This window comes from Falco naumanni, chromosome 4 (genome assembly GCF_017639655.2).
Source record: "Falco naumanni isolate bFalNau1 chromosome 4, bFalNau1.pat, whole genome shotgun sequence".
Classification (NCBI taxonomy): domain Eukaryota; kingdom Metazoa; phylum Chordata; class Aves; order Falconiformes; family Falconidae; genus Falco; species Falco naumanni.
Window position 1 is genome coordinate 28,722,075 of NC_054057.1, and position 25,407 is coordinate 28,747,481.

Here is a 25,407-nt window from a genome sequence, read left to right on the forward strand (position 1 = left end):
AGATCTATGCTCTCACTTTTCATTGGCTTAATCAAGGATTCTCTATGATATGCAATTAATCTTTAATATGAAGGCTATTAGGGAGAAGGCAGAAAAAGCAGCTGAACATCCCAACCACTGGAAACCAGATTAAGGAATTATTCAAAATCTATTTCCTTTATATTACATTTTTACATTTGCCAACCTCTTGATAAACTTGTTTCATTGAGCTTCTGTGTATTTTTACAACCGTGGAACAAATTCACAGTTTTCATTCAGATGGATATGTTGGTAGCTCTTCAGCAGTGAGCCCACACTGCAATTTTAACACTCTGAGGCAAAGCCGAAGAAAGCAATATATTACACAGTTCACAGTAACGGGAAGACATGCTGAAATCATAATACTGGCAAACCATCCACATCAGTCCTGTCCTGGTCAAACATACAGAAAAACTGATGTGAGTCTAGTTTACATTCTTCAGTCAAATGTCTTTGAATACAAGCTTAAAAACATGGAAGACCGTAGCTGGAGAAGCTGCTTTTGACTAGGATAGGAAACCAGCTAAGACCCTTTAGAAGGACAGATGGGCTTGACCACCGCTGCAGATCTAAATCAAGCTTAAGAACCACTGATTGGGTTTGGGGAGCCTTATGGGCAGGAAAGAGGCCGAAAGCTAGGCAGGCATCAACCCAAGACAGGTTGTGTCAGTCTGGAAGGGACTAAGCAAGCCCCCTGTGATGCCTAGGCAAGGCACAACATAACTACCGTGAATTTAAGTAAGAATATTTGAATTTCCACATCAGCCCTCCTACGTGTTTTGAGATGGCAGCTCAGCTACAGAAAAGTTTCAGTACTGGTATTTTGGAAGCTTAGTAGTTTTTCACAGGTATTACTTTTTTTTTTTTTTTTTTTAATCAAAATCAGAAGCATAGCATAGGCTGGTTACACAGTTAACACTGCTATAGGCAAGCCTTTTAATACGTGTAGAGTTTGCATGCATCTTTGTTTCACCATAAACTTCAAAGGACTTAATTTTCAGAACTCTTGCATTTAACCCTGTGCAGTTACCTCTACAATGTAGCCCAATATTTTTAAATAAAAAAAAAAGAAAATGAGAAAAATCAAAACCCCTCCCATCTTCCCATAAAAGCTTACACGCAAGATAGTATTCCATACTAAGTTTGATAGGAGCCACTTTGAAGTGACAAAGAGTAATGAGGTAGCCTTGCACTTCTAAACCAAGGTCAGTATAAATTTTTAAGCTACTTTCATATTTTTTCCTTTTTTAAAAACCATCTCCAATGCAGCTGACAAGCAGACACTACCAAAACACCATCACCTTTCCAGTGACACAAATGCAATGACGCAACCCGTCCCATGCATGTGGAACCACATTCTTCAGAGACAGGGGAGATATACGCAGCCAAAATAACAGAGCAGACCACTGCACACACTGATTTATCCTTGCTTGCACTCCCAAACCCTCTCATTACAAGTCCTGTCTACGTTGTATTTTCACGTTTGGTTACCAGTAGAAGCCTGACAAGTACATGGCGGGGGCCAGGAAAAAACGTATTTTAGCTTCTGGACCAGACAACATGCAACACAAGCACAATGCAACAAGCCTACTGCCTGCAATCTTTGCATTATACAAGCCTGAAGTATGGATTATGTTTGGTTTGAGTGCACCTTCACACCTTGCAGTCCTTTCACATTTTCCCTTGTGCCTTCCCAGTACCATTATCTCGAAAGAGAAGCAACCCCAACTGTTTCAAGAGTATCAACCTCTTAGCCCCCTTAGAAAAGCACCACATGAGAAAAAGAGACACACAAAGCACATGCTTAAACACATTCCTGAATTTAGACCAAAGGAACCAGGCATCATACATTACTTATTAAACCCATCTAACTTTGATACCTGTAATTTTCCAATTTTGGTGCCGACAGCCTCCTACCAGGGTCTGAGCAGGGAGCCAGAACCCAGCTCTTCACAACACCTAGAGGAGCTTAATTACCTCCTCAACTTTGACAGAGGGGCCAAATTCAAATACTTTGATCAATGGGGTCAAAAGCTAGAGGGGGAGGGGGGGTGGGGGGTGTACAGTAGGAGAGAGACAAAGGGACAACCAGAACAGAGGATTGCTATTCCATCTGCCTCATTTCCTTCCAAAACCAGGCTAAAGTAGCATCTTGGGACAAAAGATTTGTGACAGCACATCATTTACCTACTCATGTGCAGGAATGCAGCTGGATAGCACAGTAGTTATGGACCAGAGAATTTAGGGTCGTTGGTGTTTCGGTGTTTTGTGGGTTTTTTGGGTTGTTTTTTCTTTTTTTTTTTTGGTTGTTTTTTTTTTTTTTTTTTAAATGATGTGCTTACCCTGGGGCAAAAGCTTTAAAGGCACAAATCGCAAGAAGTCATTATCCCACCCAAGCTCTTTCCATGTTTCCTCCCTTCCCCCTCTTTAGTTTTAAGCTTTATCAGAGCCTGTTCCAACAGTCAGCTTCTCCTTTTGTTTGACACTGTAGTAAAGTTGTAGGGTTGTTTGTGAAAAATGTTGCCATGGAAACTAATGTGTGCTGCCATGGAGATCATGTCAGATCCAGCTTCGCATCTTCATGAGGAATAGAAGCCAGGGAAGAGCAATTCTTCCTTGAAAAACCAAATGTTTAGAAATATTAGCAAACCTAATGAGAAGTGACGAAAACGAGGTCACTCTTAAAACATCAACATTTACCAATAATTCACACAATGCTTTCCGAGATGTCACTTCTTTTAACCATGTTCTCCGAACCAGTGTAGTTAAGGGCTTCAAAGTGTTGAACAACATATGTGAAAAATCTAAGACTTATTTTCAGACTATCTAGACACCAAAAATCCTTGCTCAACAATTTTTCTAAGTCAACTTCAAAAAGCACAGACGGAAGCAAAAAAGTATTATCTGTAAAAGTTGCATAAAACACATGTTATTTAATAAGATACATGAATCAAACCATGACCCACGACATAGATTAAGATCTTGATTAAAGAGACTAAGGAACTGATGTTCACTCTAAAGAAAACACCTGAAAAATCATCTAGGCATCCTTTTAAAGTGAATGGTGGATACAGAGAACTTGCATTCATTTCCCTACACTTTTAAAACACCAATAATTTTTTTTCTTCTTCTTTCTTTAAATGAATAGCAGCTATAACTAAAAGCCACCACTAAATTATTTTAAGGACTTATGAGGTATCTTAAATCCTCCCAGTAGCCAAATCCTAAGCATTTAGGCTCCTTGAGCAAAATCTGATAGACACAAACTCTGCTTTAGCCCATTCAATTAATTTTAAGCAGAGTCTCTCTAATCAGCATGCATAGTCTTCTTGTTTCAAAATTAAAGATATGTCTAAATCTTTGCCAGATCAGGGACAAAGTAAGTTCATTGGTTCATGAATCAACTTGAATCACTGACAATAAAACCTCTGAATGAAGAAACAAATGAATGTTTAAAGACCCATCATGAACAATAATCCCTTCCTGAATTAATGCTAAATCTTGTCAAACAAAATACATAGTGTTTTATGGAAGATATATTGCATCTCCTAATCATATCAGTTCTCCACACTTGATGGCTCTGCACCCAACACTGACAATTTGAAGTTTTTATAACTCACAAAGATTTTTGTATTTTATAAATGCATTTGAGTGTAGACTCATACTGGAGATTTAAAATTCAACCAGTTAATTTTCTGTGTGACAAGTGGAAACAAACACTAAAAATAAGAAACATGCCACCTTCCTCAAGCTGATAGACTTCAGAAAAAAAATAAAAGTTTAACTCTTGACAAAAAATTTACAGCAGGGGAAGCCTTGCAGATACACCAGTCCAAAGGCTTTGTCAGTGAAAACCAGTACATATCCAAGTGCCTGAAACTCACCCTGCTATAACTCCACACAGGCTACAGAGATGCTCCTCTGAAATCTTAGGGGGTCTACCTGTTTTCTTGTATACATCTTTTCACAAAACTAGACATAAAATCAACACTTCTATATTTACAGCATCAAGGCAGGTCTTCTTGCCTGCATGTTACATCTGATAAATCAAGTTGTGAGGCACGTTAACGCTTTTTAGAGTTCCAGCAAGAAACAAACTTAGTAAAGCAGATAACTTGCACTGTACTAAACGCAGAGGACCAGTAGAAGCTTTCCACAACTACACAGCAATAAAGTAACTTACAGTAAATAAAGCGTATTTTAGATGAGAATAAGTTTTAGGACTCAGATGCAGCTCACAAAAAGTCTCTAAAATATACACCTAAAAATGGATTAATATCCTTCAGCGCTCCTGTTCTCTGAAGACAGCTGGGATCTAACATCCACCTTGCTGGGGACAGACTGAAGCCCTGCAACACATCCATACTAGGATGACCCGACCCACTGAAATGCTACCACTTTAATTCTGTTTCTTTCTAAACACCCTGCTTTCTCAGTATGAACAGGTATCTAGAAGACACTTTGAGACTTCTCATCCATAAAGATCTTCTCCCCACACACAGTAGGGGAAAAAGCAAATCATAAAACTACAGAAACTTATTTAAACTATATCATAAATAAAATAAGTTTATGCTACATATTGGATTCAACTTTATCTCATTCATTCATTTGGCTACAAATGCATGTGGTACTGGGGGAAAAAAAGAAAGATGCTGCTTATCTGCAGTAGCAGTGTTTTTTTCTATTTGGATGCCATCTAAATAATATAGAAAGTATTCCAGGTAATAATACCAAATACTCTTTTCTAGCTGGCAGCTGCTGCACAGAGCATAGAACCAGCTGACACACTATGCACCTGGCCAGTTTATCAACTTCTGGATTCTGCAACAGTCCCTGGGGAGAAGGGAAAAAAATCTGTTTTTTTTTTTATTCCCTTGACATCAAATTTGTAAAAATCCTACTATTTAGACTGCAGAAGAGCTCAAGATTTACCAGATACTTCTCTAGAGCACACAGGTAAACCCAGAGCCTGCGCCAGAAGGCTGCAAAGTCTAGGCAAAGAGTAATAAACCTGGGCTGTAATCCCTCTGGCAGGCATTTACTTTCATGAGACATCAAAAGCTGAGTGGGCCAAATCCAAAAACAGCATCAAGAGATTGGGACAGGAAGCAATAAGGAACAGATTCATCAAGAACAAATCACCTCAAACCAATTTAATTTCCTTCTGCAGCAAAGTAACACTTTTGTGGCTCAGGAAAAAGCACCAGTACTTTATATCTTGACTTTAAATCAGGTTTTTGGTCTAGTCTTACACAACATTCTCAAAGTTTGGAAAACATAATCTAGGTGAAGTTAATTCAGGCTGGATGGAAAACTTGGAGAGCTGTATCCAGCAGTTATCAGTGATTCTGCATGAGCACACAGCACATACCTGGATGAGTTCTGTGGGCTAGTCCTGCTCCATCTTTAGCTGGATGACAGGAAAGAGCTGACTCACTAAATCTGTTAGACCAATATAATAACTGCATAAAAGGACAACTTCAAGCCAGGTAAGAGTCCTCTGTGAGAATCCACTGGTAAGAAGGGATGACAACCTGACCATGAGTCAGAGCCAAGCTATTGAGCACAAGACAACCAAGCAAGCAGGCTGGAACAGATAAACAGGACTGTGGCCCACACACCACATGGAGTTCTCCTTCCACTCTACCGAGTACCAGCAAAGCTTCATCTGCAGTACTACATCCTTACCTGGGTGCTGCCTTTGAAGAAAAAGATAAGCCAACCAGAGCAAGTCCAGAGAAGAGCCACAGGAAAGTGCAGAACTCAGGAAAACCAGCTCATAGAGATATTTGTATAATTGCTTATGTAATGTGTAAAATTAAAATATTACATTAAAAATATGTAATATGTAAAATTGGCTAGCAGAAATGGGGGGGTGGGGGGGTGGAAAGAGGGGAGAGAGAGTGGGAAGAACCATGCAAGTGACAGTGTTTCATATGTACAATGCTACTGTAAAGACAGAGTATTTCTTCTGTGTCCACAGGGGATGGGACTGATTTACACCACAGCAAGAGTCAGCCTAGACATTTTGAAAAACTTCCTAACAATAAAGACAGCAGCACAGGTACATGCTTCAAGAGGAGTCTGTGGACTCTCCATCCTGAGCAGCCTTTAAAAGCAGCTGCACAACCTCCTGGCAAGCGCTGCAGGCATCATTGCTCCTGGTTCTACAGGTCGCTTCCAGCTCTGTGCTCCTATGCCCTTGTGGAACAGACACAGCAGTCATTTGTGCTCTATAAAACTGACTCCCCAAGAACAGGACTGGCAAGGACCCATGTATAGGCACTAAATTTCAAAAAAAAAAAAAAGATGGCCAACAGAAGGACACAATATGACTGACCAAGGGAAAAAAAACAGGAAGAGATGCTTATTTCTTGGAATGATGTTTTAAACCCAGAGAAGATGAAGCAGGTCGGTAAAATCACCGTGACTTTACAGTAAGAGAGGTACCACATCAGTAAGCAAAATTTTTCTTCCTCTTTCATAAGGGATGGCTTTGAAATGGTCACTACTCCGTTTTATCAAATAGCTACTTTAAATATCACTTCTAACTAAAAGTTAAATAAATAAAAGCCAGGTAAAATGACTGGTTGTGATGAGAATCTGTTTTCTTGCAATTGAAGAATTACATAGCAAGAAAGTAATTGAATGTGGGGGTGTTTTTCTTTTTGTCAGCTGGCATTTTCTATTATTTGCACACTTTTAACCAAGATTTGCAGAAGATTGTGGGACACAACAAGATATGACAGTTGCTCCAATTTCTTGTCAAATTGTCTTTCAATCACAGGTACCCTACTCACCATGGGGGGGTGGGGGGTGGAAATTGCATGCACAAGTCATCCATTAGTTTAATGCAAAAGAGATTATGGAAGCAATAGTCACTCAGGAGCAAAGGGATAAGTGATGCTCTTGCTAGCCATTACACTAATGGTGAGAGCAGGGGAATGCCTGCGTAATTGCCAGAGAACAGGCCGAGAGACACCTCTGGGGACCCAGACAGCATGCAGGGCTCAGCCTTAGACAGGGCCAAGTGCTGACTTACAAAATCACACATGTTATTACAGACATTGGACCCATTCTTGCAGCCTTTATCTGGTAAATGTCATTCCCCAGTTTGTTCAAGACCCTGTGAGTCAAATGCTTTTCAAAAGCATTGCCTAGGGGAGTAAAGGATCAAATGTTATGCTCCCTACATTCCCTCCTCCTCAGTTCATATGCTCTTTCCAGTTTCCCAATTCAATCCTCAGCTGTGAATCAAGAAACAACCCTCACCTGTACAGGCAAGAGCAGAACATGGACGCGCTCACCCCCAATGCACAGCTCAGCTTTACAAAGCCTGGTCACACCAAGGGAAGAAGCGAGCGGCTTCCGTTTCATGCCTCTAGTAGACCTAGGGCAGCACGAGCCCCAGAGAAATGGGTTTTGCTGCTTTCTTAGTATCTGCCATCACACATTGGTCTCCGCTCCTCTGCTGATCTGCCAACCAGTTACCTGCCCCTGCACCTCCAGGGGTCTGTAAGTGCAAAACTGCTTCTGGCCAACATGCACGGAAAGTGGACCCCGTTGACTTAAAACAACACAAACTCACTGAAATCTTAGTGAACTTACCCTCTCTGCTCCAGGTAAAAGTTCACGTGAGGTTTGCACGGCTATTGAACAGTACTCCTCAACTGATGCCATGTACCAGCCAGCAGCTCCCTTCTAGCCTGCGAAGGCTGGGATTAGCTGGTATCTCTGAACCGCAGGCGACTCATTAACATGAAGTCTAAGCAAGGCATGAGCAGATACCCACATGCATGGCCACATGCCGTGACCAGCCCTGATCCCCAGAACTTGCAGGCCATTTCACAGACTAGATGTGCTCCCTGCAGTACTGAATTTAAAGAGACTGTCTTAAGCAATCAGGTAATTAAACATTGCTTTAAGCATCGTATATCACAGGCTTGGTACACTGTGCAAGCCCTTACTGATGGGCAGACACTGCTAGCAAATTTCTCCCCTCATCTGTTGGCTTTTTGGCAGTCCACAATGGGTCACTCTTAATGCAATTTCATTTTCTTAATTAAATCTTCCCTGAGGTACCATCACAGGGTATTATTTCCCTTTGATTCCTTTATTTAACATGTCAGAACAGAGATAGTCTCACTACTCTGCTTTCATGGGTTAGAAAGTTTCTCCCTTGATTAACCCTCAGAGAAGATGAGGGGATTTAAGTGAGTAACAATGACATTTTTTAAATCCACAACATACAAGGCCATACAACAAGGCTTATAAGACTGTAAAGGAAAAAGTGAAGCACAGCCAAGTTAAAAAAAAAAACAAAACAATAAAAGGTTCTTTCTTGCTATCTCAAACTTTACAGAGCAGAGTTTGTTTGCAAGAAGGGGAGAAAGACCCCCAAATCTAACTGCCATCCAGTGGGAAGAGCACTTCCAGGAGTTTAATAAAAACCAATGCTTTTCCTACTCTAAGTCACACGGTCCAGGAAAAAAATCTCAGCTTTCCTTTCGAGAAATAAATCCCCAAAGAGCATGTACTGCAAGTCTTCAAATCGTGAACCTTGTATGCACCCCAATCGCACAACGGAAAGTCTCCAAACCAGAAGCCCTGAAAATTCCTACATTGGCAGAGTCTCCAACATTTTTCAGTCTTTGTGGACAGAAATACTGGCTGGATATGTGATTACCCTTTGTACTTTCCAAAAAGTATACTGTTCTACATGGTTACGTGCTGGTTGTTAAGCATCAACCATTACTGCTTGTGACACCTTGCATTGAATGTAATGACATGCAACCCCTCTGTTAAAGCAAAACTAAACTCTCCAGGAAGACAAACATGAGCGATGTCAGCAATACAGCCTTCAAGAAAATGCTAATATGAACCATCATAGATATACTGACCAGCAATTCAAGTCCTCTATTGCCTACAGACAACCTGTAGTAAATAGAAGGTAAGTTTTACATCATCCAGTTCTATCTGTTTTGCCTAAGCTTGCATCGAGGGTCTCTGGAGAGAGCAATATCCCTACTGGGAAAGCCAACTTAAAATACAGAATTGTTCATCCCAAGCCCCTCTCCCCACTACAGACAGCCCTGTTATTTCACTGGCACAAGAGGGCTCAAATCTAGCCAGCTAAAAGTAAGGTGAGATGCGTAATACAACAGGGGGAGAAAGATCCTCAGAACATCCACCAAAAAGGACAGGACCCCTCAGCAGCCTCCAACAGCCGTAACAATCCCAATAAGCAGCTTGTGCATGAAAATCCCAAGCCAAACTCACTGAGGTCTTCTGCATTTTGGAAGATTTAAATATCGTATCACTTACTAATAAGGCAAAGTCAAAAACGTCAGAAACATCAGAAACAATTGTCTCAAATGGCTAACATCAGACATAATTTTGTGAAATGCAAGGTATAGCACTGAGCTGCGAATCATGCAAGTCAGTATCTGTACACCAAAAACCTGATAACTTCATATATAGACAAGATAAATATATAACAGCAGTTTACAGATATTATTGCAATAGCCATTTTGTAGTAGTAAATATTTGGGAAGGATCTGAAGGAAGAAAGCAATAAACTACTCAGGTGGTTTCTTAACACTGGCTCAACGAACATGAAGAGTTGCCATACCAATGGCAGAAACCAAGCACTTCAGTCATGTTAGTTATCCAGCAAGAGGGACAGAAGGCATGAGAACATGTATTTAGGAATCTGCAGTACTCAGCAGACCCATGAAGTTAAAATTAAGATAAATAGACAGAAAGAATGACCTGGGATTCAGATAAAATGGAAGAGAGGAGAAAAAGGCCCTCACAGCAAAATTTTAACTTGCAGAAAGCTGATGAGATGAAAACTACAATAGAAAAGGCTACAAATGACCAAGTCACAGGCAAAGATTTTTGGCAACAGAAGAAAATTATATTTAACAATAACATGAGAAAATACTGAATTTGGTCTAATAAAAAAATAATAATCAAAGACTAAGTGCATGAACAAAATATGGGTAGCAGGAAGAGACAAAGGAGAGAAAGGGTTCACATATAAGAAATGGCACTGGATCCAGATGAGAGAGCAGAGAAACAGGACTACACAGGATGCACAGAATTCCAACAAGAGATGAAAAACTGCACATTAGGGTGTTGGCATTAGCAAAGGATTAGTCTGGGAGTTAACACAAAAGTAGTATCTGAAAAATAGGAGTTAATAGTATAATGGTAACAAATCAAGAGAGGACGGGTATGCAGGTACCAAAGATGAAGGCAAGGGAGAAGATTAAAAGAAGATTTAGGGAAGGATAAAAGACAGAGGGAATATATGACAGAAGTTCACAGACTCAAGAGCAGAAAGGAGAAGGGAGGATCATTTGCTTTCTCTTCCAAGCCGGGGCAGGCATCGAGAGAAGGCACTAGGAGTCAGGCTCACAACATACTAAAGGCAGTGGCTTTTAAGACAACAGGTAGTTGACCTGTGAAATACACCTTCAAATTACAATAAAAATGTCAATAGGTTCAAAGGAAAGTGAAAGCAGGGGAGATTTCATGGAGCAGATCTCTACTGAAGGGTACTAAATCCACAGAAACACAATCAGTTAAGAAAGATTCCAAGCAGAAAATCATTGGGATGTGGGTAAAGAAACAATACAGAAAAGGGATTTTTCTCACAGCAGACAAAAGTCCCTGCCAAAATGCCACCTCCATTGCCTTGGTTTCCTGGTAAATCTAGATCAAATATTTTTACCCTTTGATCTTTGCATCTGTTTACAGTCCACACAAGTGACTACTACCACAAACACTTTAAGCCAACATAAACTGACACTTCCACAAGGAGGACCACCGCTCCTTGTTCCCAGTCCTTGCTGGGTGTTTGCTTGCATTGCTGTAAGCCTTCACACAACACTCAAGCAGACCTCTCCTGGGTTAAAACCACATGGCGTAAAATAACAGGTTACTTCTAACGCAGGTCCCCTGACACAGCTCTCCATGCAGCCACACAAATGCATGTCCTGACCCAAGAAAATAACTAACATACAGAAAAGAGTGGCTAGAAAAGCAGAATGATGCACTGGAATTATTTAGCCTGGAGAAGAAGAGGCTCAGGAAGAATCTTATCAATGTGCATGAATAGCTGGTGGGATGAAGTGAGGCAGACTGAGCAAGGCTCTTCTCAGTGCTGTCCAGCGACAGGACCAGAGGCAACTGGCACAGACTGAAATACAGAAAACTCCACTTAACTGTAAGAGAAAAAAAAAACAACCACCACACTTTTTTTTTTTTTTTTTTAACCTGTGTTCTTCAGGCTTCACAGTTACACATAGCTGAATGGCAGGTAACACATTTCTACAAAGGGGTTCACATCCCTGCTAGTAGAGCATTTAAGGTCTGAAGATTTAGGCTCCTTAAACTGAAAATGGCTAAGCATTCCTGGTAAAGCACGACATGGATCTCTGAAAGATTCCCATTTTCATCCATGGACAGCAGGATACTTTAAAGGGAAAGAACCTTTCAAATTATAACTTTTTCATAGCTATTTGGCTGACTACACTCAGCCTATAAAAACATGGTAGGTTTTCTGCTGTTTCTCCCTTCCTTCTTCCACGGGCAGACAAAAAGTTTGACACCTCCAAGTTTTGCCCAGATGATAAGAGCACTTTAAGAATAGTTTACCTCTGGCTATGTGGATACCTGGAACCAGTAACACAGCAGGGACACCCTCCAGCTTATTATCCAGCAAAAGAGGTGCAGAGCAGTGGCAGACAGAAAGGTATCTGTATACACAGGACGCAAGGCAAGTGATAGCAAAGAAGCACAAGAAACCGGTGAATTAAACAGAATGAGAAATAGTCTTAGGATAATAAAAAAAAAATCCATTAACCTCATTCTTCATCTTACTTGGGAGATGGCAAAGTTGGTATGTTATTGCTACGCAGTGCGCGCTGAACAAGGTACTGCTCAGCTGTCAAACAAATGTGTCATTGAATGCTCACACTAAGAAAAACACATTTTCCACATTCATATTTTGACCAACTAAGCAGCTGGAGGGTGGTCTTCAACACACCTGAGCAACCCACAGGGCAAGGGGTGAAAAAAAGGTCTCTGCAGTAACAAAACACCATAAAAGGGAAGAAAAAAACCTTTTGAAATGGTAAGACTTTAGCTGAAACAATCATTTTTCTGTCCATTTCACTGATACCTGTTTTGATGGCCACAAGAGAAGTGAAGCCAAGATGGGACATTTATCTCCTTGAAGACCACTTTTGAACTATCTGCTGCAGAGTTTGCCTTTGCTGCATCCTAGGTAAGACAGCCCAGCTGTGACAAAGCCTTTTTGCACCCAAAGATAAGAAGGTTGCAATGCCACCAAACCCAGAAGGGCCTAAACAGTAAGTAGCACTATGCTTGACTTGCACCTGCGTAGGTTGGAAGCCCAGACATCTTACTATTTGCTACCGAGAGAAAATAGACATATTAACCTCCAATGGCTATAAAAAAAAAGGTGTTTATGAGGTGGAGGGATGTAGAGATAATGAGGGGGAAAAAATTTCCTCCTGACACTTCTGGCAGCAAAGAAAAAAGGAGAACCTTGCTAAAACAATGTTAGCATCTAAACTGGAAAAATTGAATTACAGGGAGCAGGAACCCCGTTCAAGGTGATCTTTTCAAGCTAAAAAGCCAAACTGTATGTCTGAGGGGACTCCCTCACTGACATGCTTTTGTTTTCCAGTGTGCAAGTATTACAAAACTGCAAGTTGAAAAATCTGTGTGGTCTCTGTCCCACATAAACATGCAGTGAATCTTTCCACAGTTATTTTAAGACCTCACAGGCCAAATGCATCCCTAGTGCAAGATCAGTGACTTAAATGAACTCAGCATGGCAATGAGATCAGCCCCAGGCTTCCATGAAGTAAATACAATAGTACACCACTATAATGACACTGTGCACTGGAGACAGTGGATAGTTTTTAAAGAAACAACTGTATGAAGAAGAGTAGGTCAAGTCTCATTTTTGGCACTGTGGGAAATCGAAGCATTTTGAAGTCTTCCTTACAGAGGAAGCATAACAACAACCGCCACCTTGCCACACCTCCATCTCTGATCTCTCCCAACTGGATTTGATCATTAAACAAGGCTGCAGGGCTCCAGGTCCTCTGAACAGCTGCCAGCTGCAGTACAAACACATTCTCATGAGGAACATTTTGATTCTGTTTAAAACAGCTTTTTTTTTTTCTTTTTCTGATAGAAACCCATTCCACTGGCACATTTTCATGCAGCTCCATTACATAATATGCCTCCCCCCTCCCACACATGCATGCACCAGAGCTACTTCAAGAAGATAATTATGCTGCATGTTTGCAGTCCATTGGATTTACTCCTGCCAGGTCACCTGTCTTCACCAGGAGTGAGAGATTCCAGGGAAAGGAGTCATCAAAACAAGGGTGATTCAATGTCTGCACATATACATGACATGTATTCCCCAAAAATATATGCAAGCAAAAAATACATTGATTTATTATTTTTTAAGGGGCTCAGTAGCCTCAGGGTGGCTCACATGGCAACAAATTCAGCTCTTTACTCAAGCAGCCAGCTATTTGAAAACAAACATCATAATTATACCACCAAACAATCTCAATCAACAACTAAAGAAGTGTATGTGATTTGCAGGGGTCTCTAGCTTTCGGCAAATAATCCAGCAGTGCTGCACAGATCTGAGTAATACTTGTGTCTCCGGCTCTTCCCTGTGACTCAGCATTCGGCAGGGCTGCCAAGGGCTGGTCCGAGCTCCTGAAACACACCTGAAGCTGGACTAAAATGACAAGCCTGGCAGGACAGCACTGCAAGGACGAAGTGCTCACAGCAAGAGGAAGAACATCGCACTCGGTCAGTGGTATCTAAGAAAGCCTGCTCAACACCAGCCCTCTCTGGCCTAAAACAGGGCTATTTTTTTCCTCCAGAGTGGTTACATAAAAATGGCTCTTTATTAGACAGAAGACCTGCTACCTCCAGTAGATGCAGAATTTACCTGCTGACTTAAGTACAGAAAGTTTTTTACCCCGCTTCCTTTAAATACTGCAACATTACCTATGTTCCTCTAATGTAGAATCCTCCATTTGCATGAAGTCCAGCTGAGTCCTCTATGGCTGCAAAGGCTCCCTCCTGCCCTACCACCTATCAGAGACCAAACACAGGATCCAGGGGAATGGTTTTAGAAGGACGATGGTTTGGGCTGAGCGGTGCAGCTAGAAAGCATTTTTTAGTAATCTCTCACCTACATCTTCTCACTGAAATTTGAGGTGAGCAAAACAACCTTCTGAGCTCTGAGCCTTGGTCCTCTGAGGCTTGAAGAACTGGTTCCCACATATAATCTGTTGTTTCCCAAAGCTCTGACTGAATTATATTGGTATTCTATTACACGGGAATTTGTATCTGAAAGCTTTCATACTCACCATTAGATACCATGACACAACTCCAAACTACTGCATGAGACAAGCCAAACATGCAGTCTCCCATTGGACGCATCACTGAGGCATGAGTAAGAATGGTTCAGAAGACAAGACTGAATGTAAATATTTTAGGCCAGATCAAAAGAACAGGACTTAGATAATTCAGGCATTGAAGCTGAAAATGGTACTCGAAATGCTACTGAGCCCTGCTTTCCACATAACAGGATTCATGGACCTAGTGTTCTGCTCCTGTGCATCCCAGGAACAAGTCTTGACGTACCATTTGCTATTCCGCATTATAAAACACATGCACCGGCCCTTGGCAAAGCAATCCAGAAACTCCCCTCTCTACTCATTAAATCAGAGTTATGCTCCCTCTCGCTCAGTGAATCTTCAAAACCCTTATGCAGAACATAACTTTGGTCACGGGTGTAAATCACATCCCATACTCACACACACTTAGAGGAGTTCCCTGCCTGTCAGGGCACATTCCTGGAAAGTCAGGGATCTTGGTCTGATCTGAATCAGGTGCTAAAGAAGTAACACCTCGTCCTGGAGAGGGCAGCTCCTCCCTGAGCAACAGACCCTACCCAACACACCAGTTTTGGAGTACCTGCTTCTGATGACCTGCCTGCCTTCAGGCACTGTTAACCAGCTTTGCACCTAACTCAACACACAAGCACTCTGGGCAGGCAGAGATGCATAAAGCTGCTTTGCCTACATTACACTGGAAACAAAAGCCCTAGGGAGCACAGAGGGGGAACCCTATTGCTGCCTACACATAAACCAGGCACATCCAGCCGACCCACGCTAGTCTTTTATGGCTCTCTTTTTGGTGCAGTGCTGCACAAAGCATGGCTACGGCATCCTCCATATAAGCTAGTAAACTCAGTGCGCCATGGAGACTCACAGCAGCTTAGATTTTCATTTGCTTAAGGCCCTCATCACTTTCCATTTCAGCATGTGGGTGTCTCGTCTCATGGTCCCACAGGGATTATTTGGATTAGCCATACTGCATTTATATCCCTTATGGTCCAGGTAACTAAAGGAGATGAACTGGGTTTTCCAGTGAGTTATTAGAAGGCCATCAAGTGGATTGATCTCCTGTCCATCGCAGAGCTATTCTGAGGTCACAAGTCAGTTAAACACATTATTCACAATGACCCTTCCTGAGTTACTAGATGATACAGTGTTAAATCAGCAGACAACTCCTGAAACATCTTATTCCACATCTTCCCCTTGCTGAGCTAGCCCAACTCATCTCATGCAAACCCTGAGCCTGCTACCACTACTTACGTACCAGCCTTCCCAAGGTGTGTTGTCTTTCTAAAGTCAGCGTGACTCCCTAAGCAAGAATCACGCGTGCACACACAGAGCTGGCAGAATTAGGCTGGGAAAAATAGGTCAGGACAAGCATATATTTAACTACAAGTCCAAACCTCAAACTCATGTTTTACCAACAAATAATTCATATGCGCATGCACAAAATCCACATTTGATAACTATTAGGAAGTCACTCGGATATCAACTAGGCAATCAAGATCTTTTGCAGGAGCAGAGCCTCTGCCAGAAGCATTTCTAGTCCCACTCCAAGTAGAGGTTTAAACATACAACCTCTCCCTCACAACCCTATATCCATCCTTTTTCTGTAATAAAGCAACTTCCCATATGATCTTTTGGGAAATTGTTTCTTACTCATTTTGCACTAATCTTAGGATTGCCTTTTTTTACAAAAAAAAAAACCCCAAAAAACCCACCAAAACCAAACAGTGAGGGGTCAGGGTTGAGACACCCCTGCAGGGAGCCTGGCCTGGGCCACTACCCCTATTCCAGGTTTCCAAAAGTCACCTTTGCAAGTAGACACACGAGGAAAGGAGAGAGGGCACAAGAGTAGTCTGTCACCTTCTAGAAGTTCTGCAGCAACTTCCCTGGGCTTTCGATTATCTTCCAAGCTGGACAAGACAATACAGCTGACACCTAGAAGTTACCATGTAGCTCCATCAAGCAAACTCAGCAGCTGATCCTTAGATCAGATTTCCAGAAGACACTGCTTCCACCCTCCTCTAGGATCCACCTCTAGCCAAACCTCAGCAGCACAGTTGGCAAGCTAAATGCACAGAAGCGCCCAGAACACTTTACCACACCTTTGCTACAATTTTTCTGCATTTCCTGCACCATGACTGCTTGTTACTTTGCTCCCAGGTGCCAAAAGTTTTTCATTCCCTCCCCAGCAACAGTAAAATCAAACACTAGGATTGCAAACCGCCCTAAGTACATTAGGACGTGCACGTACCCTCTCTGCACCTGCTTTATACACAGTTCAGTGCAAAAGACACGCAAAAGACACAGATATTTAAGAATTCAGACACAATTAGATGATACATGTTTTTAATTAGAAATGCCCTAATATAATTGCTCGAGTACAGACACTAAGGCTTTAGCCTACATCATGCTATTGGGTACAGAGAATTAGTCCGAGTTATTAACCCATGTTTTAATTGTCTGAGACACAAGATTGCAAGTGCATTGGAAAAAAAACCAAGAGTACTCTGCAATCACCTGGAAGCGGAAAGGTTGAAAGGGGAGAGAAGACTATCAAAGGGAAATGCAAGCTCACGTGCAGGGAGGGAGAGCCTTTAAAAATCTGCAAAGAGGATGCTTTGAGAGTGACAGTTCTGAGCAGCATGAAGGAGTAATACAAAGTCAAATTTCAAGAGCAGGTAATGGTTCTACACCAGGATGCAGTTTCTTGACCAGCATAAAAAATTCTGCCTTTAATCAGGTGGGAAATCTTACTCTTTAATGGGAGCCTTGCTCAAAAAAAAAAATCGGTTATTTCCTTTCACACACAAAGAAAAATCCTTAAGGAACATTAAGTAGAAACCAAAAGAAGGTAAATTGGGTAGCCTAGTTCTTATAAGCCACCACAGCGATGGGTCTTGGGAAGGAGTTCTACCACAGGACCAGGTGCTTCCATGTTGGAATCCTTTTCTAGCCTAAAAAGAGAAGAAAATGTAGTTCAGCTCATTAGCCCTTAATACCTGGCCTGGGTAGCAACTCCTACGGTTGTTTCAGCTTTAGCCTGCTGTTAGAGTAATGAGAAAGAAATGTCAGTGCTTCATGTCGGCACAGCAAACAGCCAGCTTCCCTATGATACTCAGCTCTGTAAAAAAATAAATCAAAAAATAATCATAGAAAGCCATGCAGCATTGCCCTTCGTCAAGCAAAGTTCCCAGTAACTTCAGGAGGAGCACCGCTCATTTTTAGACCCAAGGGTTTGACTCAATAATACTTTCTCTCAGCATCAGGTCTCTACTATGACTCAGGGTACGCATGCACTATTTCTGAATCATGGTATTGACCTCACATTGACTACTGTTTGACAGCATGGTGTGGTCAAATTAAGCAACTTAGAAGTTCATGAAAAGATCTCGCTCCTTATCTCTAGAGGTTCCATGGGCCTGTAACCAAGGCAGCAGACAATCTAACGACTAATTGGCCTTTCATGAATCTTGAACAGCATCATCTTGGGAATGTGTGTTCTGACTCTGAAATTAAACATTTCATCCACTTCCCCCCCCTTTTCATGTGAAGCTTGTAGAACTAAACCTTGCTCTTTAAATCAAGATGCTGCTTCAGAGTAAATCTGCTGCTGTCCATCTTCTTCAGGCAACCATGCAGTCACACATAAAAAGTAGCATGACAAACAGTATATTTACCTAAGGCCTCTCCCACAGCTTTTTTTTTTTTTTAATACATCATTAAAGGCACTTGACAAATAATCCAACACTTGATGGATGCTCTGCATTAGAATGTGAATTTCAAGTTTAAATTTTCTCAAGGTTGCATTAGAATGTAGGCACAAGACAGTATCTCCTACTTTATCAGTCTCCAACACTATCAGTCTTGACAGGGCCCAGATTTCAAAGGAAAGCACCTAGCTGTCCAAGGACCAGCTTGGGACATCAGATGATCCCATCCACCCCACCAGTTTGTCAAGCACTTGTAAGCATGCCCACAGATGCCCAGGCAGGGTAGCCCCATGTGCATTTGTTGCATCCAGCAGGAAGGAGGACTGTAGTTCAAATGGCTGAGGAAATGCCTTACAAGAGGCATCCAGCTCGCAAGCAAAGCTGGATTATCTCCAACTTCATTGCTTTTTACCTAGCTCAGCAAAGCCTGTACAACATACAATGTATGTTCTGCTAAAAAGACAGGCTTCGGCAGCATAGTTTTTCAGGGAGGAGCAGGAGTCACAGCAATGCTTAAGACTCAAAGAACAGCTCCTTGACCCCTCTGCTCCGTATACTCAGGTGTTTCACTGGCATACAGCAGAGAACAACTTGTTCAACCATCTCCTCAAGCATCCTCCCTCTCTTGCCCTCCTCTCCCCCTTGGGAAGACACAACTCCCTGCTGCATCTCTTCTGCATGCAAGCGATTGGGAGGGGTATCCACCAGCCTTCCCCTCTGCAAAAAGCATACAGCGGGTAGCACAACATCAGCCCTTCCCAAGCTTGCAGGGCGCCATCCGAGATTTTGCATGGAGCCATGTGAAAGCAAGCTCATTGTTGGCACCAGAAGAACAGCATGCTCCTCCTTTCTCTGAAACAATAGGCCTGCTGAACCACACATTTCAGGACCTGAGAAACCCGATTTGGTAATTGAAGGTGCACATGGCACATTTTCCTACGGTATGGAAAAATTAATTATACCACATGACAGATTTCAATCCTGGTGTTCAAAAGCTCATTAGCAAAACCACTTTAAAAGGTGCTAATAGAAACAAATGCCTTGAACATCACAGACTTCCCAGATGACTCCTGCTATAGAGATGGATGACAAATCACTCTGTCAGTCATCTTTAAATTCCATATTGACTACATTGAAGCAATTACCCATTTATTTTTAGAGCATGTTCCATTTTAAACACAAGTGATTCAGTCCAAGAGACATTCTATACTGCATTGCTATTTCATGGGTTAACAACTGAAATTTAAATGGATTTTAATTTTGGGGCAAATACTTGCTTTCCCCACCCCCCGTTGCCTCTACACATTGGTTGGGAATTTTAATTCAGGCTTCAAACCAAACAAATGTTGGTGTTCTACAAGCATCTGCAGAGAAATATAAAAATATCTGGGAAGTGTGAAAGAGTGAGCCTGTTTTGCTAAATGCATAAAATGAAACCTCAGCGAAGGTCTCAATAATAGCCTTCCTGACTGCTGTGCACACGCTCTCTCCCACAGACCTTCTGCTCTGCAGCAAGGGAATGCTGCCTGCGTTGCTGCGTCCTCAAAGAACTTTGTAAATACAATGGAGCACAGCAATCCCCCGGGGAGCATGGTGTTGATCTTTTACTTCGATATTTCAAAAAAGAGCACCAGGGTTTCCCCCTTTTTTAGTGTCTAAAAAGAACAGCTTACCATATCGCTTCCCCCCAGCCATCTCAAGGTTTATCTGCATTGTAGGCAACGTTCTGGACAATAGGATGAGGGGCTAGAAACAAGCTTAGGCTGCTCCTAACTCATAGAAAAGGAGGATGAGACAATAAAGTGGGGGGAGTTGGCAATGGAGAGTCCTGGGGAGCTGAGGTTTCTGTTGCTGCCGACACCAGAGGGAGAGGACAAACAGGAGCTGCAACAGGTACTGCAGCAGGGGAACCCTGCTTCAAGCTCAGCGCTGCCCTGCTCCAACCCAGCTCCTCCCTCTCCCCAAAGCAAAAGCAGGCTGGGAGGCTCCTGCCAGCCTTTTGCCCCCAGCAGTCCCATGACAACAGCCTATTTTGCCTGTAGCTTGGACCAGTCTTACCGGCCCATATTCTGGTGAACCCACAAACATCTGAGATGAGGACACCATCTTGCCAAGGGACAGTCCCAGTCCCTCCTAAGGAGCCTTGCCTTAAGAATCCAAACCTCCTACTTCAGAGCTGACGACAGGATACCCTAGCCATAACACAGCTGATCAAAAGAGTCCAAGGCTGACTCACAAGCCCATTATACAGCTGCCTAGCCACCATTCATTAACTGTACTAAAAATGACCCTGGGCTCCCTACATCAAAGAACCTTGCCATTTCTTCCTAATAAATTCTAAGCATCCTGCTGGCCTCAAATCTCAGCTGGAAAACATTAACTGGAGTAAGTGGCATCACAGCCTGCCCTTTGCTACTGGCTGTACTTCTATTTTTCCTATGTTGTATGCCCCCTACCCTCCTGAGACTACCAACAGAAACAAAAATATTACTGTGTTTTAGGGCAAACGCATAAGTAAGATCTAGCCTGGTTCAGGCTATTAGAATTAACATTCCTGATATCTAAGCCCAATAGAAACGTATTTCTAAGGAACTAAACCAAACCCCTGCAGTGTTTGCCACTCAGCCACTGCAGAATCCCAACAGCACATGAAATGTTAAAAGAGAAACGGGTAAAAAAAAGCCTTAAACAGAAGCAAAACTGACTCATCTCCTTATTGCCAAAACCGAGAAGCTGCTGAGCATAAACAAACAGCAGACATCCTGAAGAAAAGGGGGCAACGCAATTCCTTTTCATGCTAATAGGCAGATACAGAAACTAGTACGAGCAGGACCATCCTCCAGCTACTCCCCCAAGCCGATCCAAAGGAACTGCCAGCGCTACGGCAACCAACATTCCTGGCAGCACTGGTACCACTGGAGGCCCAGGAGCATCCGAGGTGCTGGTGACTCCCAGTGCGCTGATGGTTTCTAGTTATACATGCTGGAAAGCTGTGACAGCTGTAGGTATGATCTGCTTGTGGAAGCCACACGTATGTTCCAAAATTTCATGTTCCAATGAAACTGTTCTGGGCAGCAGTCAAAGGCACACTTGACTTAGCCTGGCAAGCATCCCTTCTGCAGAACGGGAAGGAGAGAGCACCACAGCACTTGTACAAGGCTCAAGCTCTCCTCCCTATCTACAGGGGCCTACAAAGACTACGTGCTATGCGTGCTGAAGCCAGACCTTGTGGATACCCCTATGTTTGGAAGAAACTAAGTAGGTAAAGACTTAGGATCAGACAGACACTTAGAAAGAACAAAAGGAAAGTGATCATGATGACAAATTACATTCTCCAGCAAAGTCCATCACTGCAAACTAAGATACTTTGGCATAATTGTTGGGTGTTTTTTTTAATTACTAAAAGCCTTTCTGTTTGAACTTTACAAGATGTTTAACTTCTGGGGGAACAGAGAGGTTGTCTTGTGGGATTTTATTTTTAAAAAACAGCTTTCAGAGTCAAAACCACAGGGGCAACCTTAATGCCTGCATCCACAAAGACAGATTTCCAACAGCTTTAAAAAAATAGGTAACTCAACTTCTTTGTTAGAACAGCTCCTGGCCTGACATCAACTATTCAGCATCATCACACTCACAACTTGAATCCCCCCCGCTACACCATAACTACATCTTTTGCAGTATTTCAAAAAGCAGCTAATAAGCTCTGCTCGCTTTACTTACTTGAGTAACTGCATTGTTTGTAAGACAACCATTCCAAAGGAGACAAGGAGAAGGATTTAGCACTACCTTGAATGAACGCTACTTAGTACCAGACATAGCATATGCAAAACTCCACGAAGCTTCACTGGGTTTATCTCACCAGCTCAAAGAATACTAGATCACACGTCACATACATGAAACAAAGCCACAGAAAGATGCACTTTAACTTTAAAGTCTTAGCCAATTATTTATTGGAATACAATCAATACCATCTCGTTTGTTAGAACGCATTCAAAATACCAAGCACATGGACTTCAAATAAATTCTCTGGGATGTTTGGAGCATGTGTACACAGTTTGCTTTCAAATAAATCACCACCACATTCAGATAATGATAGCTCCTGTTAAAGTCAGAGGGCATCAGTTCATTCTCTGGTCTGCTCTGGTTTCAAATGAGTAAGCTGATAAAAAAAGAGCTGATTGATACTAAAAAGGTTAGGAGTCCAAAGCTCAGGTCACGTTAAGTCAGCAGCACGTTAGCGTATGTTTCGCATGAGTGATACCACCACCGACTCACACGCCACTCGCGCCTTGCAAGCACTGGCCATCTGACGGACCACTCTTTGTTCTGAGCTAACTCCCCACTCACCCTGCTGAAACAAACAAACAAACAGACCCAGCATTTCCTCCATAAGGACAGATAACTCTTGTTTCCCCACCCCCCTCATACTAGACAGACTGCATCAACAGGATGAGTGTTGTGCATAGACTAAATGTGCACTGCCTTTTACATCTCCTTCTGGTCCAGCATGAAAATCAACGTTGCATCCCTGTTGTCCAAATGGGCGCATGTTTGAGACAGTTAAAAGTAAGAGAGAGCAGCCAGGATACAAACCCAACGCTGCTCCTTCATAAACCACACATACTATACAGAGAAGTGATAATCCCTTCTTAGTGGAAAATCCAAATTTTCAAAATGAATCCCCAAGCTAAAATGAATTACTGTAATAACTGCAATCCTCGCATGAGCACTAATCAGGAAGGCACAGCTGACCACCTGCTATGTGGCACCACCGGCGCAGCAGCACCCTGCCCCTAATTGCTGCTGTGTCCAGACAGAGCCAGGTGCCCCACAAAACGAGCTGGTGACGCTGGTAAATACACGGAGAGCGCACTGCCCGCCCGCCGTACAGTCTCGCTACGCACTTCTGCTGAGTGCAGCATTTAAAAAAAAAAAAATGGGCACTACTGCAGCTCCTAACAGCAGGATGCAAAAAATCTAAACCCAGGCCAAGTAATTTCTTCTGCAACTACAGAGGAATGCACAGGAAACGATGCAAGAGACGACGACGAAACAAATAGCGTGTGCCTGTGTCAGTGCAAGCCCATCACCTATGCAGGCTGCAAAATGAGAAGAGCAGCATTTGACAGCACTACAGGCTGGGGCAGCATTCTTAACGTACTTACAATAAGTTATTTTATTTAATTGCTAATGAAAAAACGCAATTACATAATAACACAAGGTAATAACCAAAATACAAAGTCACAAGATTGGCTTACAGCAACAGAGCCGGGGGGCGGGGGGGCAAGGCAGTTTGTGCCTTAAATTTTGCTGCATTGTCAAGGAGCCAAGAAGCAAACCTGGGGGCTTCTCCTTCTACAGGGAAGGGATGGAACCACCGAAAATTCAGCGCGGGACTCTTCATCACCGCCTGCGCGCATCCACATCCACAAATGATGTCAGTCCCCGCCGGCACGTCGCTCATCATCATTCTACACTATTTGCTCGCTAGTGCAACGCAGCCGGCAGGCCGGGGCTGAGCCCGTACCCCAGCGGGGCCCGCAGGCTGGGGGCCAGCCCCCCGCCAAGCGCCGGGGACACGGCGGGGGGTCCCGCTCCCGCAGAGCCCGGCCGGCCCCGAGGCACAAAGGCGGGCACCCATGACAGCGCACACCCGCCGCCCCGGGGGGCTCTTCCCGGCACCCAGGCCGCCGGCAGCCCCATCCCGCATCGCACTTCGCCGCCGGGAGGCAACGCCAACCTCGTCCCCCCGCCGCCCCCCCGCCCTCGCCGGCAGCAGCCCCTCGTACCTGGACAATGCCGGCCTGGGCACAGCTCATGCTCCCCCGGCGCGGGCAGCGCTCACATCCCACACGTGCGGCTGGGGCCGCCCGGCAGCCGCGGGCAGGGAGGAGGACGGGGTGCCGGCGCCTCAGCCCCCGCCGAGCCGCACCATAGTCCAGCACCAGCTGATACACCCGCAACGCCGCCGCGCTCCCTTCTCCTCCTCCGCCCCGCCAGCCTCCTCCCACCCCGCCGCCTGTCGCCGGGTACCGGCCGCCTGGAGCCACCCACACGCCACGGCGGCCGCCCGGCAGCGCCGCCCGGCCCGGCCCGCCCCTCAGCGCGCCGCCTCCCGCCCGGCGGCCTGGGGCCGGTCCCCGCCGCCTCCCTCACCGCCCGCCTGGCGGGAGCGGGCCCCTGCCCACCCGGGCGAGCCGCCCCCCGGCTGGTCTCACAGGGACACCGCGGCACCCCACCCGCCACCCGGGGAGAGCCCCTGCCGCACGGGGCGGGGGCACAAAAGTCAATTCATTTTTTCGCCCCTTCAGCTCCGGCCCGCAGCCCCCCCGCCGGCCCTCCACCAGCGGGACGGTCCCTGGGGCGGGCCCTAGCACCTCCCCACACACACACGGGGAAGATCTCGGAGAGCCCCGCTGCCCCCAGGGACCACGCACCCTTCGCCTCCCGTATCTCCCGCCGCCTCTCCTGGGCAGCGCTCCAGGAACAGCATCCCCGGACAGAAAAAGCCCCAGTGCCGCAGCTGGGAAGAGAGCACGTTCCCAGACACAGGTGCTCACACGCTCAGTTCTTCCACAGGTCTTGCATTTGGGCAAATTTGCTCGCCAAAACTAGAGCAGGAGCGCTGGCAGCAGCAGCTTCCACCAGCAGCACACTGTCCCTGCACCTGCCTGCCAAGGGGGGTGAAGGCCAACGCTGCAGGGAAAAGACACAACCCCCCTGCAGAGGTCTGCTAGGCCCCCTCACCTCATTTTTCTAGTTATAATGTTGTTAAATAACAGCATTTTTTTTTTATAAACCATGTTGTTGGTTTCCCCCCATGCTGCTACATATGCCAATTTTTCAAGAGTCTCCTGGATCTGAAGTTGTATCCTGAAGTGAAGACATGTCGATTAAAAAATATGCCCTCTAACATACCACAATTGAGGCTAAAGTTTTTTTCTAAAACCATCTTTGCATGTGCACGTGCACGAGGGGAGGGCCTCATACAGGTTTATTTGGAACTAAAGATTTACTGTTCCTGATAGCAGTGCAAGAGATTTTATTCCAGTTTTCCAGTCAACACACTGAAATATTTTCAGAGGCATTGTGCCTCTGACTTACACCTGATCAACTCATTTCCTTTCTTAAAGAAGTAAAACAGGAGAAATGAGAACAGAGTATCAGCAGAGCCTCAGAAGAAAAATCAAATTGAATTT

The 25,407-nt window shown here is 44.0% G+C and overlaps 1 protein-coding gene across 2 annotated transcripts in view; it reads right to left on the bottom strand.

Moving 5' to 3' along the window:
- The window catches only part of HECW1 (HECT, C2 and WW domain containing E3 ubiquitin protein ligase 1), a 262,306-nt gene extending 238,069 nt beyond the window's left edge, over positions 1-24,237 (bottom strand). For both annotated transcript variants that reach the window (XM_040590899.1, XM_040590900.1), the window contains exon 1: positions 23,998-24,237. In XM_040590899.1, the coding sequence (XP_040446833.1) occupies positions 23,998-24,027 (30 nt within the window). In that variant the 5' untranslated portion in view covers positions 24,028-24,237. The remainder of the gene's footprint in view (positions 1-23,997) is intronic.
- Positions 24,238-25,407: the final 1,170 nt, after the last annotated feature.